Source organism: Leptosomus discolor, chromosome 20 (genome assembly GCF_034619465.1).
Source record: "Leptosomus discolor isolate bLepDis1 chromosome 20, bLepDis1.hap2, whole genome shotgun sequence".
NCBI classification, from domain to species: Eukaryota; Metazoa; Chordata; class Aves; order Leptosomiformes; family Leptosomidae; genus Leptosomus; species Leptosomus discolor.
Window position 1 is genome coordinate 8,745,060 of NC_141410.1, and position 13,344 is coordinate 8,758,403.

A 13,344-nucleotide genomic window follows, 5' to 3' on the forward strand; every position below is an offset into this window, starting at 1 on the left:
AGTTCAAACTGAGCCTGCCCCGTGCCTGGATCAGGTTTGCGCTGATACCACAGTCGCACTTACAAGATGGGAAGTCAACGGCATTTTGTTCACCTGCTCAGGCACAGCAGCACATCACTAAAAACAGGTCTGAGTGCAGAAGCGCGGCACAAGAAGCAGTTGTTATGGTGAGACTGTATCCCTGTCAATATGGGGATCACGGAAGGCAGCTAGACACCTCCCTTACACACCCTCAGCTGCATCCGAGGGCAGGTCTCCGTGGCTGCTGTCCAGGAACAGCCACGCCTGTCTCTCCCACTCACCTGGCCGTTGTTTGTCTCTTCTTACTTGGTACAGGAACCCACCATCTTGGCGCAGCATGAAAGCACCTGATCAGCTGGCATGAGGGAGCAATGTTGAAGCCAATCCCAGACTTCAAAGAACTTTTTACTTTTATCCCTGCCTCAGCCAGAACACAGAGATCTTTTCACCAGCTCTTAGTATTTCAGACCAGAACAAGGGTCTGCCTCAGTTTCAGGTACACCCCACCACATTAAACCCATCTAGCCTGAAGGAGACAGCAATGGCTAGAGATCCTTCCTGCAAGGGAGAAGTACAGTTGTCTGGTCAGAGAAGAGAAACCTAAGAAGAGACCTACATACCGAGAAATTAACTGAAGTAGTTCAGCAGGCTATTTGTTTAAACAAGACTTTATTGAAGACGCTTCAGAACATTGAAGAAGTTTATGTACAAAACAACATTCCCACCCCCGTATCAGGATGTTAGTCACTCACTGGGAACAAAGCAAGTGCCTGGTATGTGCTGTCAACCTGGGGACACGCAGAGGTTGCTCAGGAATTTACAGAAGTACCGAATTCACGTAGTTTGGAGCTGGGCAATTTCAACCTTGGCTCAGTTAGGACTAAAAGAAACCAAAGGATCTTTCCCAGAGACACGTCTCCAGCAGACTGAACATACGGGAATCTGACAACCTACACTGGCCTTTCTCAGGTCAGGTCATTTGCTTCCGCAAAGAGAAAGGCCCACTTTGGTTTTGGAAGTGAAGAGGAACCAGCCCCTAGATTTGATGTGCAGTTTTCAATCTATTTTAGATGGTTTCAGGAGATGCCCATCACCAAGAGCACAGTAGTATTTGCAGGAAGCATTAGAACCGAGCAGTAGCAATACCAAGTTAAAGAGTCAGCCACCTCGCTTTCCAAATACACCTAGAGAGAGGCTGGACATCAGACTGGATATTTCAACTAACATATAAGAAAACCCTAGAGACAGAGACATTAGTGACACGAGTTAAATAGCGACTGACGTGCTGTTTCTGTAGTATACTGTGCACTTCTACCACGGTAGAGTTTCCCCTTGCCAGTCCAGGAAGGAACCATTTTCTTTCTCACCAAGACGGTCCAGAACAGAGAGAATACCTGGGATAGCCTCTTGCACCTGCATGGGAGCCTAGAGCAAATCAAGCTTAGATCGTTACTGGGAATGTCCTACAGAAGAGGATCAAATGCATTCAAGGAGTTACTAGAATCAAGGGGGATGTACTTCCGTGTTTCATAGCGTGCCCCTGCAGCACATGGAAGTGTGTGCAGTACAGCGGGTTCTTGCTGAAGGGCTGGGACCACGAGGGAGTCGTACTTCCACATTTTCAGAGATGTCACTTACCATGTTTCCGCCCATGTCTGTCTGAAGCCAGCCTGGATGCAAAGAAATACAGAGAATTCCATCCGATTTCAAGTCTGCAGCAAGACACCTCGTGATCATGTTCAGTGCAGTCTACAAGAGCGGAAACCATCTATCAGCGTGCTAGCTTTCCAAACCTTGAGCAAGACCTTAGGCCAAGCTAACTGGCACCTCCCTTCTACCGTGCTGTCTCCTGACAAATGAAGGGGCAGCAACAGCATCACAATAACTTATCCAGAATTAGTGGGGGCTTCGTTCTCAGAGATACCCGTTAAGCATTGTGAAAGCCCTATCGCCATAGGCTCACTGCCCAAAGATGAAACTAAGTTATGATGAAAGACAAAGTAGCATTTGAAACTCCTAAGGAGCCGTGTGAAAAATAATATTGACATAAGGACTCTGTTTTTCTGCAAGAATCACTACATAAACGTTAAGCTCTTTACTTCTGAACAGGGAAAACAAGCGTATTAACAGCTTATGAGTAGGTGGTGTAGGAGAAACTGTAGATCTGATCTTGACTGTTTGTACAAACTCAGTCTCTGGATGTGACAAAACCAAAAACTCCACCTCTCACTAACTGGCATTACCATGTGGCGGTACAGCGCACCTTTTATTGAGTTTCACCTTGCTTGGGCTGGGGAGGAAGACAGCTAATGGGACACGCGCTTGATGGCATCAGTTCTTCCCTGAATGCCAAGTCCCTCTGAAATGGATCTATATCAGATTAGTGATGGAGCATTTGTGAGCCTCTTCTTAAGAAGTTGGCATGCTTGTGTCTTTGTTTAGCCTGTACCTGGGGCTAAACTGTACCAGTTATTCTATCACCCAGTGACCCCTCCCCCGTTGAGAGGGGGAATCGGGGAAAAGGAGAGCCGAAGGTTGAAGCAAAGACAAATTTAATGAAACAGCAAAATAAATAGACAAAGTTATACTCAGCCTAGAATGTCCAGCCATCACAGACCTCAGGAGGAGAAGGAAGAACCCAAGAAGAACCCCCATAAGAACCCCAGCCAGAATGCTCCCTTCCTCAGCAAACCTCCCCCCTTTATAAGGACCATGACATTATGGGATGGGCTACATCTGTAGCTCGCTCAGGTCAGCTGCCCTGGCTGACTGGAAGCTGCTAACGGCCTGCCCAGCATGGCTGGGCTGGGATTCCGTCCCAGCCAAACCAGGACAGCTTGCTCCAGATGTATGGTTTTCACAGGCCCTATTTCCATGCCCATGCAGAACAAGGACAAGTTCCTGTGTCGGCCTGTCCAAGGAGGCGCTGCACGACTCACATCATTGTCTTAAGCTCAGAGTGGCCTTTAACTCCCAGGGCTGCCCTGACACAGTCCTCACAGCCTGGGGAAGGCTACAAACCTTTGCTATCCTGTAGGGGTAGACCTTGAGGAACATCTCATTTGCCTGGACGAGTTGCATGGAGGCAGCAAGAGAGGACATATTGATAATAGCAGCTCTGTGGCAGCCCATTCCTGTGCTCAGCTGGGCTGCCTTCCTCAGAAGGGGCAGAAATGCCTGTGAAAACAAGAGTTGGTTTTAATTTGGGAAACGCCTGGGAAAATAAGAGCTGGTTTTAATTTGGTCAGCTTACTCTTGGCCCATTGAAGCCAAGAAGGACTCTCAGGTTCTGCTCTGTGAAGAATTGCAGTACAACTCTATGCCACCAGTATATTATGGTGATGGCTCCCCGACAAGCTGATTGTAGGAGACCTTTCTGTAACAGCCAGCTGTAAGCGGCAAGGACCTTCAGTCTCTTCTGCCCACCTCCCAGCCCAATCTGTCCACTGAAGTGACCTCACACCAGATGGATTTAAATAAAGATCCTTGATGAAAAGGATCTCTCGCTGCTCTCTAGGCACGCAGTTTGGTATCAGACCTGTATCTGTGCAGTTCCAAGGTGACAAGCTTGGCTTACCTGTCCAGCTGACTAGTGGAAAAGCATCTTATAGCACTACAGATTAGGCACATTTCTCCTAATTCTTACCTTGGTGACCATCAGCTGGGCAACGGTATTGGTTTCGTAAATGGTGAGCATTGCCTCTGCTGTGACTTCTTCCAAGGAAGCAAGCACGTTGATGCCAGCATTGTTAATGAGGCAGTTCAGACCTTTGTCTCCCACAATTTCTTCCACTTCCTTGACGACTTTCTTGATGCTGTTTTCACAGACCACATCTGCACAGAGGAGCCAAGAACAGCCGCAGTGAACAATGGACTGTGCGCCTCAAATGCTGGCTGTCACTACACAACACGTGCTAAAACGAAGCTAAGGGATTAGTCTGAACAGGGCCATTTAGGCAGCACACGGAGATGACAATGCTCAGGAGACTTTACGTAGATTATGTTTCCCCAATGTTATCTTAAGATGAGGGTGATGGTTTTCAGGTGCTGGCTGTCATGTGCAGCTACTGATCACCCAGTTTCTTAAGCTGTTCTCACCTGATTTAGCTGAACATACTTCTGTAAAAGCCCTTTACTCACCCAGTTGGAGGAGCTTGATATTGCTGTATTGCTTGCTAAGCTGCTGCAGTTCCTAGGAAGAAGAAATTATTTGGGTTATCTTTTATAAATATATATATATCTCCATGGTTATTACATAAAACAGTTTGAGATCTGCACCTCCAGAATTGTAACTGCCACTTATTTTCGTAACTGGACTGATGGCAGTGATACTACTTTGGTTCCAAACCTACTGAGCAGTTTTCCTGAGAGCAAGATCAACTGCCTTAAGAAACTGGACTTTTCACCTGCTTAGTCAACACCCCAGCACGCCAGATTACAGAGTTAGTCCTCAGTGTGTACGGCTCGAGGGTGTGTTTGCAGTGTAACTAAAAGTCTTCGGTCAAGCAGCTACCGTTGCCAGTTCCACAGCAGACCCAGTGCTCGGGCTGCATCCTGAGCCAGTAATTCCCCACTTCTGTAAGAAAAGCGGAGTTCTCCTGAAGCGAGCTAGTGCCAGACATCAGTTCAGGGCAACAGGAATGCTGAAGAAAGCTATTTGGAATTGCTGTTTGCAGGAGAAGTTTCCTAGCAATTTTCCCATGGACATTCTGTTTCCTAGCACTCTCACTAGCTTTAACTGAAGGTAAAGCACACGTGAAATCAGTTACATGCACAGCAACTGTCCACGAGAACAATTCTTTCTCTGCTAGATAGCTGTAATTCAGTCATCTGCCTACTACCTCTCTGTAGAGGAACGACTAGTGTTTTTGGAGAAAATGAGTACTATGTTGGTGGTGTTGCTGGACAAAGCGTGTCCGAACTGGATTTATAGGCCCAGCTGGAATACTTACATTTCTGTGCCATGTGCAAAGTGGGAAGCGTGGCCAAATGTAACAGATGGATTACATACTCCCAGCCATGTTTAGGAGACTGAGCGACCCTGGCCAAACATTCCAGCTCAAGCAAATCCATTTCTTTAGGAGCCCTTTGGGAATAGGGGTCAGGGGGGTGATTTTGAGAGACGTCTTTGCCACTTGGAGACACTTAGGGACTCCGTGTCCTCTGTCAAGCTATAATGCATTACATCTTTTACCTCAGTTCATACGCTGCAGGATTCTCTCCAGGCTTGTTTAGAAGATTTGTTGTCCCACTGAGGACAATCTACAACTGTAGTTAAGGCTATTAAGGGGAGGGGGAAGAAAGGGGAAAAAGTCAGAAGCCCCAAACCAGAAGACATTCCTTCCCTTGGATAGGGCTTAATGGGACAGTTTTCAAGGCCCAGAACACACTATCTTGTTTATCGGGAGTCAGGCATGAAATAGTTCTGCCATGTCAAGGCCTGCAATAATTCCGTGGCTGTGGACTGTCCACTGGACTTTAGTTTGACAGTATCACTTACTTGATAATAAACCCCAGAAGTGCTCTGGCTTGTCAAGATTTGTTCATTTATTTGTAGTCAGATTGCTTTACTCTCTGACAGAAACAAGCTACTAACTTCTGCTAAAAGGCCGGAGATGTTTTGCACAGTGACAGCAACTGAGAGGCCTCTGAAGTGAATGTTCAATTAAGAACTCCAAACACTGTAGCATTAATCATTCTCCAGGACATAAACAGCATGAAATTACAATCGCTGCATCCAACTCAGGTTTAAAATTCAATGGTTTTTCCATTTAGTTAATTGCTCGGTTAACAAGTGACTCCCACTTGAGTGGTTTAAGTTTCTCTGAAGCAGCTTCCAGGCATAAAGTGAACTTAGGCAGCTCTGGTCTTCAAGAATGTTACTCTGCCTGATAAAAACGTCAGCTGAAAAATCCAGTTAGGAAACCTAAAAATTGCAGAAAAGCCTATTTTTTCTGTACTGTGACCAGAAGAGAGGAGGTGGAGGCACGTTCATGGCAGCGCAATCAGATGCAGGCGTTTCAAGCCACCAGCCATGTGTGCAGCTTCTCCTCTTTGCCCTCCCCCCCACACCCCCCCAAGCAGTTTTGATCAAAGAGATCGAAAGCCTCCCGTGTCCAGAGAACTCTGAAAATGCTACTGCAACACATGATAGACTGGTTATTGACTCCCCACCAAAGGGATAAGCTTCCACAGTGAGGAAACTCACTGTGGTCAGCTGTCAAATGCGTTGTTCTCCCCCCATTAAAACCAAAACACCCCCCAAAAAAAAGAAAACAAATGAGAACAACCCCAAAACAACAAAAAAACCAAACCTACAGCACCAAAGTTGTCTGCAAGGCTTTATTGCAGCAGACTCACGCTCACTTTTCTCATGCCAACATGCCGGCGCAGAGGCCCTGCGCCCCGGATGAAGAGGTGAAATCCCTGGGAAGATGAGCTCTCGGGGCAGAGTCCAGCAGAGCCAGGGCGGCCCATAACGGCCCATAACCAGCGCGCTGGTGCTGCGGTTTGAAGCACGGCCTGTATTTGAACGTCCGTTCGCGCCGTTCCATTTGCAGACAGTAGGTACAGCCAACGTATCCCAGGCTAAGTGATTTTTAGTTAGTGCATAGCCAATTTAAAAACAAACAAACCCAGCAAAGCCCCACAACCCCCTAATGCTGTGTTTCGCATAGTAGCTCTAGAATTGCTCCGCACCTGAATAGTTACCCCTGAGAATCAGCTCTTAGGGATTCCAAGAAAAATTTTAACTCTGATTAGCATCTGTTGTTTCCTGTTTGCTGATTTTAATTATGATTAACAAAGAGTCAGCCTACTAAACAAGATCCTCTGGCACTCGAGGCTCCAGATACAGATTCATCAGTACACAGGATATTTATTGCTAGATTTCAACCGGGAATGTTATGTTGTCTTTGTCATTTAGCAAGATTTACTTTGCCTTCTTTATGAAAGCATTATTCACTTCAGTTACAGCTCTGGGAAAGGACCTGTCCATACCAGGCCAGCTGGAAGCAGTCAAGCCAAACTAACACAGCCTGTAGGCCGCTTTGTCAGGCAAAGGGTATCAATTCATATCGTCCTGCTTACACTCAGGACAAAGTCAAAGACAGATCGTATTTGCCCCTGTCTCTCTCTGAGCCAGGCTATTCAGTATCACAGTGTACAGCCAACTGGCTGTTCGATTGTGTAATAGCTGACACCAAGCTGCTGCAGGCCACCCAAAATCCACGGTCCTCTCTGACCGAAGAAGAGCCGGACCTTAATGCTGTAGGAAGTGCAAAACACTTCAGAAAAAAAAAACCCAAACGCTGCAATAACCCAAATTAGAAAGACTTCAAGGATGCCCCCTCTGCCTCGTTCCATGCACCTATCTTGCTAGAGCACTGCTCCAGAGATTGCTCAGCTGCTCTTCCCAACAGCAGACCACACGGCTGAGGTATGTAGCAAAGAAAAAACAAAACCAAAACCTGACGGGGTGCAGAAGCGCTGTAGAGAGAGCCCTGTGTCTGACAGGGGAACAGACACAGCGCTGTTAGTAACACTATCTCCTACTTCAGAGGAAGGGAAACGGCACATTAAGCCCTGGAAGCTTTCCAGAGCCCAGCAGAGGACTCTTGAGCAGCGAGGAACTGAGCACTTTCTTGTTCACCTGGGAACACACTTGGGCTTGTGGGGAGAGCAGGAGGAACAAGAGATGCTCCTGTCCCGAGGTCCCACGTTCAGCTCTCAGCACCGCCCAGCAGAGCCGAGCTGAGTGAAGCACTGTGAACAGATTGACACCGTGGCCACTTGGATCCCTTTGGCCACCTCGCTTCCCCCCAAAGCCATCTCTTCCTTCCATACCTCAGCAAGTCAGAGGGGGCACCGCAGGTCCTACACCATCACTAGGTGTAGTCTTAGACTTTCGGTTAGAGTTTTTTCCCCTTTAATGAGGAAGCACGATGGGGGAAGAAAGAAAAGCAGGACTGGGGGAAGAGTTCCAGATGGGTCCACGAGCCCATACAGGCTGCCTAACGATAACTGCACTGTGGTTCTGTCCATCTGGAGCGCAAAGGCAGGACGTTAGGATTATTTTGCCAGAGATTTGTAGCTGCTTCCACTGTCAGTGCCGGAGCAGCCCAAGTAAAGGCAGATCAGAATCGAAGTGCAGCTGAAGGAGTCTAGTTTGGTACTTTTCAAGGAGAGGCAGCGGTTATCTAGATGTGCCTGCAGGCCTGCTGCACGTTATCGTGTGATCTAAAGCCCATTTGTTAGGCAAATGTTCTGTGGAGGCCACCTAGGAGCTATTCAGCACAAGAACTCGAGTTTATTACAACTTCTGCCAGCACAGACTCACATGCAAAAGCTTGCAGCTGTTCAGCATTATCCCAGGGTTCGCAAGTTACGGGAGACGTGCTGCTTTCTGGCGTAAGCAGGGGAAAGCAGTCAGACTTCTCCAGCATCTCTTTCTAAAGTCAGGTCCTTAGGGGCTCTTGTCTGCCCACTGTTTGGAGGGCTCCAAGGTATGCAGTCATCTCTGTAACAGCACACACTGCCGAGAGATTCTCTGGATAACCCTCAGCTACCAGGGAATTGCTGCTGACTATGGTCCCCAAGACGGGCACTGGATTTGCCAGGAGTTAAGCCCATCTAATCACTTCTCCTCTAAAAACTGGAAGATGATTTTTAAAAGGCTTTTCATTTAAGCTCTTCCCATCCTTTTTCCCTTCCCTGCACTCTGCAACAGGAAAATGCTACTCTGCCAAACCAGGTGAGAGCAGAAATTAAGAGAAGTGTCCAAAGTTGCCGTTCTCCCAGTTCACCCTCTAACCCGGGTGAGGAAGTGGGGGGCAGCGCACTCACAGTAAGATTTTTCACATCGTCACTTCCCACAAAGCAAAGTGGGAGGAAGCAGAATTAGACCGCTTGGGTCACTGTCAAGAGAAAAAGCACGGACAGCTGAGGTGTGCAGGGAAAGAACAAGTCACTCAACTTCACAGCCCAGTCTGGATGGTCAACCAACAGGTCTTAGCTGGGCAAAGCCCATCTCGTGTGCGCTAAGACGGGTCTGCAGTGCCAGCCTCTGGAGTGCAGGAACCTGAATGCTTGGGGTTTTCAAGATTTGACTGGAAAGTCAGTGAAGACAAAGTTATCTCTAGGAAAGGAGAAAAAAAAAAAGGAAAGAAAAATCACTGAACCTTTGCCTTTTCTTACCGTACCACACTCAAGCGACGCTGCCAAATTGGATGCAAGCTTTGAGAGCGCCAGTCGTACCTGGTGCTGAGACTCCCGTTGCTCGAGGCTCAAGCACGTCTGTGCCTGCCCTCACCCGCTAGAAGGGCTAGCGGCGTGGCAGAAACACATCTCAGAAGGTCAGAAGGTTTTGTGCCAAATTCATGCATCGCAGATGGGACAGATAATACTAGTGAGACTACTACAATACCTTTAGTAAAGATTTCCCTTCCTTGTGGAGTTTCCAAACCCATCTGTTAGAAATATGCTTTCAGCTGGCTGCAGAGGTTTCTATTGATGTCCTGCCAAAGCACAGCACATGGCCTAGAGGTCCTTACAAAGAACAAAAACCCACCCTGATCCACCAAGGACAAACCTTGCCCCCCTCCCCCCCCAAAAAAAAGCAGCTTAGGACGCGCCTCATGTGGCCTGCAGAGCCACCACGAGGGGTTACTGGAATGTGGCTCCTGGCCAGCTTCCTGCCGACAGGAGACACGACTGCCAGCACTCTTTCCAGGTTGCTACCGCTTCGAGAGGGGAGTGACCCAGACTTTTCCCAGGCACACTGCACTATTTAAAGGCTATTTCATCTTCCTGTGCAGCTTTACCAGCCTTTTTGCTCACGGTTTTTAAGTACTGGCAACGTGAAAAACCTCACGGGTTGAGTTAAGATACGTCCGTGTCACGTTTCTTCGGAAGCTCTTCCTATTGAAGGAACCATTTCGCTTCGCCGTGTAATTGATCCAAGACCATTATAATAAGGAATTGCTGCCGAACACACCAATGGGTGAAAAAAAGAACCTCCCTCAGCCCCGGCTAAAGCAGCTTTAGAACAAACAACTAAGCAGGGAGATTGCGATCTATCTAACAGCGGGTCATATGTCTGCTGGTTTCCTGTACCACTACTGCTCCGCACCGTTGTGCAATCACTAGTAGGAAATACAGCTGGGACAACCGCCAGCTCTTGGAACAGGAGCTAAAAGCGAACAGAATGGCAGCAAGTGCCTGTTCAGGAGTCAGGTAGTGCAGAAAGCGGGGGCTGAGGGGGGAAGCTGCAGGACCCAGTGGCTCGGAAAGGCAGATTTCAAGTCTTGCTGGACTGTTTCTCAGCAATTCGATTCAGAAATAGCCTAAATGTGCCTTTGTGCTGGAGAGATTTTTTTTTTGACAACAAGAAACAAAATTAAGACCTTTTCCTTCAATTTTGTAAGTACCTGCAGAGCAGCCCAGTGCTGCTGGAGAAGCGAGGGGTCAGACTGCAGGTGTTACCTGTACTACCTGTCCTTGCACCAGCTTTTAAAGATTTTGTGTAGCTAAGCACATATATAACTATGTGTTTAATACATATTAATGTATTAAATAAATACAGTTGCTACCTTTTGTTTATTGCTAGCATGGCGTGATCGCAGTTTGCACTGAAAAGAATAAAATCCACTGTAAGGGAACAGATGTATAAGCTCTGTTTACCTCTGCACATGCCAGGGAATTCGCCTTTTGCTAAGGCAGCCTTGTGCCAGGCTTGAATTAGGGGGGATGCAGAAGGAGGGCTATAGGGGGGATTCAGAAGGAGGGCTTTTGGAACCAATTCTCCTACCGTTCGGCAAGGGTAATGGTAGGAGAATTGGTAACAGCAATGCACAGGGGATTGAGACAGTCACAGAGTTGAGAGCTCAGATTCTTGCAGCTTTGGAGCACTAGAGTTTTCCTAGGAAAGGAAAAGGGCGATACCTGCGCGTATTAGTGTGCTGCCCTAGCAGCGTTCTACCTCCCTGAGGAGAGTCAAGATCGGACTCGAGATGCAACAGAGGACACTTGACGGCCACGAAGTGAGCAGACCGATAACCCTCATTATCGATTTGCCTCCCAAAGGTTTAGGGAGTGCATTTCATTTCTTTGACAGTCATTATAACAGTCTCGGGATGGGGAAGGCAGCTGAACGTGTTACTGTTATGCCGTAGCATCAGGAATGCTGGCTGAAGGGGGATTTGGGCTGAAAGGGAATTCAGCAGCAAGATGTAAGAAAAGCTACTGTGTTTTCAGCAGACGGCTCTGGTCCCTACCCAGCCAAGAAGGGCACTAAGAGGAGTGTTCAGTTCAACATTCAGTTGAGCCTCCTCGCTTGTTGCAAGTCCAGCGGAGTAAGGGACAGACCGGGCACAGCTCCTTCTGGGGACACAGACACACCACGTAGGAGCCAAGGAAAGCTGTAACGGGTTTCCCTGGGAAGGCTTCTGGGGGTTGGACTACCCCTGCGGGACTCTGGGTCCGTGCAAACCCGGAGAGGGCCGGGACATACTTATCTCCAGCTGCAAACCCAGCGAGAAACTCGGGGGCTGGAGGAAGCGGCTGGCAGGAGCGCTTGAGATGCCCAGCCTGCCTGCCCAGCTGGGGCCGGGGCTGCAGCCTCCCCTCCGCTCGGGAACGCACCGAAGCACCCGAATAGCATCCTCCCCTCCTCATCCTCCTTTCCCATACCTTGGAGCCGGCACGGGCTCCATCCGATCCGGCCACAGGGCGCGAGCTCAGCCCTCAGCCCCCAGCCCAGCCCGGGCACTCGCCGCCGGGCCAACCAAGGGATCGATCGCGGGGATGCTCGACCGGTTCTGCGCTTCCAAAAGTGCCTTCTCCTTCCCCCTCCGCGCTACGCCCCCCCCCCCCCCCCCTCGGGCGAGCACTGCCTGGCTCCTGCTAGCCCATGTGCTCCGGGCTGCGCCCCCCCCGCCCGGCGCCTCTCCGGGGAGACCCCAGCCCAGCCGGCACCCAGGGGCTGGGGGGCCCGGGCAGAGCGGAGGAGGCGCGGAGCCGGCAGCATCCCCTCCCCGGGGACCCCTGACACCCCCCCCCCCCTCCCCTTTACCTGCGCTTTCTCGGGGTACCGGCAAGTCGCAAAGACGAAATCCGGAGAAGGGTTGGCGGCTGCGAGCCCCCGCACCAGCCCCAGCCCGATGCCCCGGCTGCAGCCGGTGATGAGCACGGAGCGGCAGCGCGGCTGGGCCATGCTGGCACGTGTCAGCACGGCTCGGCTCGGCTCGCTACGGGTCGGTGTGAGTCGGCTCGCTTCGGCTCAGCTCGGCTCGGCTCGGCACGGCTCGGCTCGGCACGGCACGGCTCGGCTCGGCACGGCACGGCTCGGCTCGGCTCGGCACGGCACGGCACGGCTCGGCTCGGCTCGGCACGGCTCGGCTCGGCACGGCACGGCTCGGCTCGGCACGGCACGCTTCGGCTTAGCTCGGCTCGCTTCGGCTCGGCACAGCTCGCTTCGCCTCAGCTCGGCTCGGCTCGCTCTGCTCCCGGCGCTGCCCCCCGCGGCTCTTAACCTGCGCGGAGCGGAGCCGGCACCGCCGCCGCCCCGATCCCGCCCCCGCCGCCCGGGCCAGGCCCGGCCGGGCGCCTCCCCCCGCCTCCGGCCGCAGGCAAAGCGCTTCCCTCCCGTTGCAGCCCCGGGGCTCGGCTCCAGCCCTCCCGGGGGGGTCCCGGGACAGCGGTGCCGGCTCCTGAGGTGCGGCCCGGGGCGGGGCGGGGAGCGGCGGCTGCAGCCGGTGAAACGGCCCTGGAGGGAGGCGGCGGGGCCGGGGTCGGGCTGCCGGCAGGGTCCCGGGAGGCCGGGGCCGCTCAGCAGCGTGGGCTGGGGCCTGAGCTGCCGCCTGCTCGTCCCCCGCCCCGCGGAAGGGCAGAGTGCGCTCGGAAAAGGCTTTGGCTTTGCGACAGGGGAAGAGGGATTTGTTCTTCCCTCTCTCCCAAGGGTCACAGCCTCACTCGCTCCCCGGGCGGTTACCGACATGTCCTGTTCCACACAGTTCTGCAGGGAAAAAATTCCAGGAGCCTCTTTGGCAGAGGGGCGACAGGCTGCCCCGAGTGTGGCTGCTCTGTATGAAGGAATCCTTGTTCACGACGCCGGACAACGGTGAAATTGCTGCCTCCAACATCTAGGAGAAGAGAGAAGAGATGTAAGTTCTCTACCGGAGTGATGAAGCAGAGGCAGGAGCTGAACCCACATTTCTGGACTTCCCAAGTTCCTGCCAGAGGCCTTTTTTTGGCTCTTAGGAGCATCTTTGTTCTGCTTTGTGGGCGACTTGCTCCTGGAAACGGCTGCAGGCTGCCTCGCTTTAG

At 51.0% G+C, this 13,344-nt stretch overlaps 1 protein-coding gene across 1 annotated transcript; it reads right to left on the reverse strand.

The window, feature by feature from the left end:
• Positions 1-1,332: 1,332 nt before the first annotated feature.
• LOC104350566 (uncharacterized) lies at positions 1,333-12,232 on the reverse strand. Its single transcript, XM_086476115.1, has 6 exons — positions 12,092-12,232; positions 4,162-4,213; positions 3,668-3,855; positions 3,043-3,198; positions 1,660-1,770; positions 1,333-1,446 (listed from the first exon to the last, which is right to left on the reverse strand). The coding sequence occupies exons 1-6, from the start codon at positions 12,230-12,232 to the stop codon at positions 1,333-1,335; spliced, it is 762 nt and encodes a 253-aa protein (XP_086332241.1).
• Between the last annotated feature and the right edge of the window lie 1,112 nt (positions 12,233-13,344).

Excerpts from the sequence above, each read along its gene's own strand:
- LOC104350566 (XM_086476115.1), bottom strand. The coding sequence starts at position 12,232 with ATGGCCCAGCCGCGCTGCCGCTCCGTGCTCATCACCGGCTGCAGCCGG. Across the intron at positions 4,214-12,091 it reads GGTACCCCGAGAAAGCGCAG|GAACTGCAGCAGCTTAGCAA; the intron begins GTAAAGGGGAGG and ends TCTTCTTCCTAG. Across the intron at positions 1,771-3,042 it reads ACCCCTACAGGATAGCAAAG|ACTGCACTGAACATGATCAC; the intron begins GTTTGTAGCCTT and ends CCGCTCTTGTAG.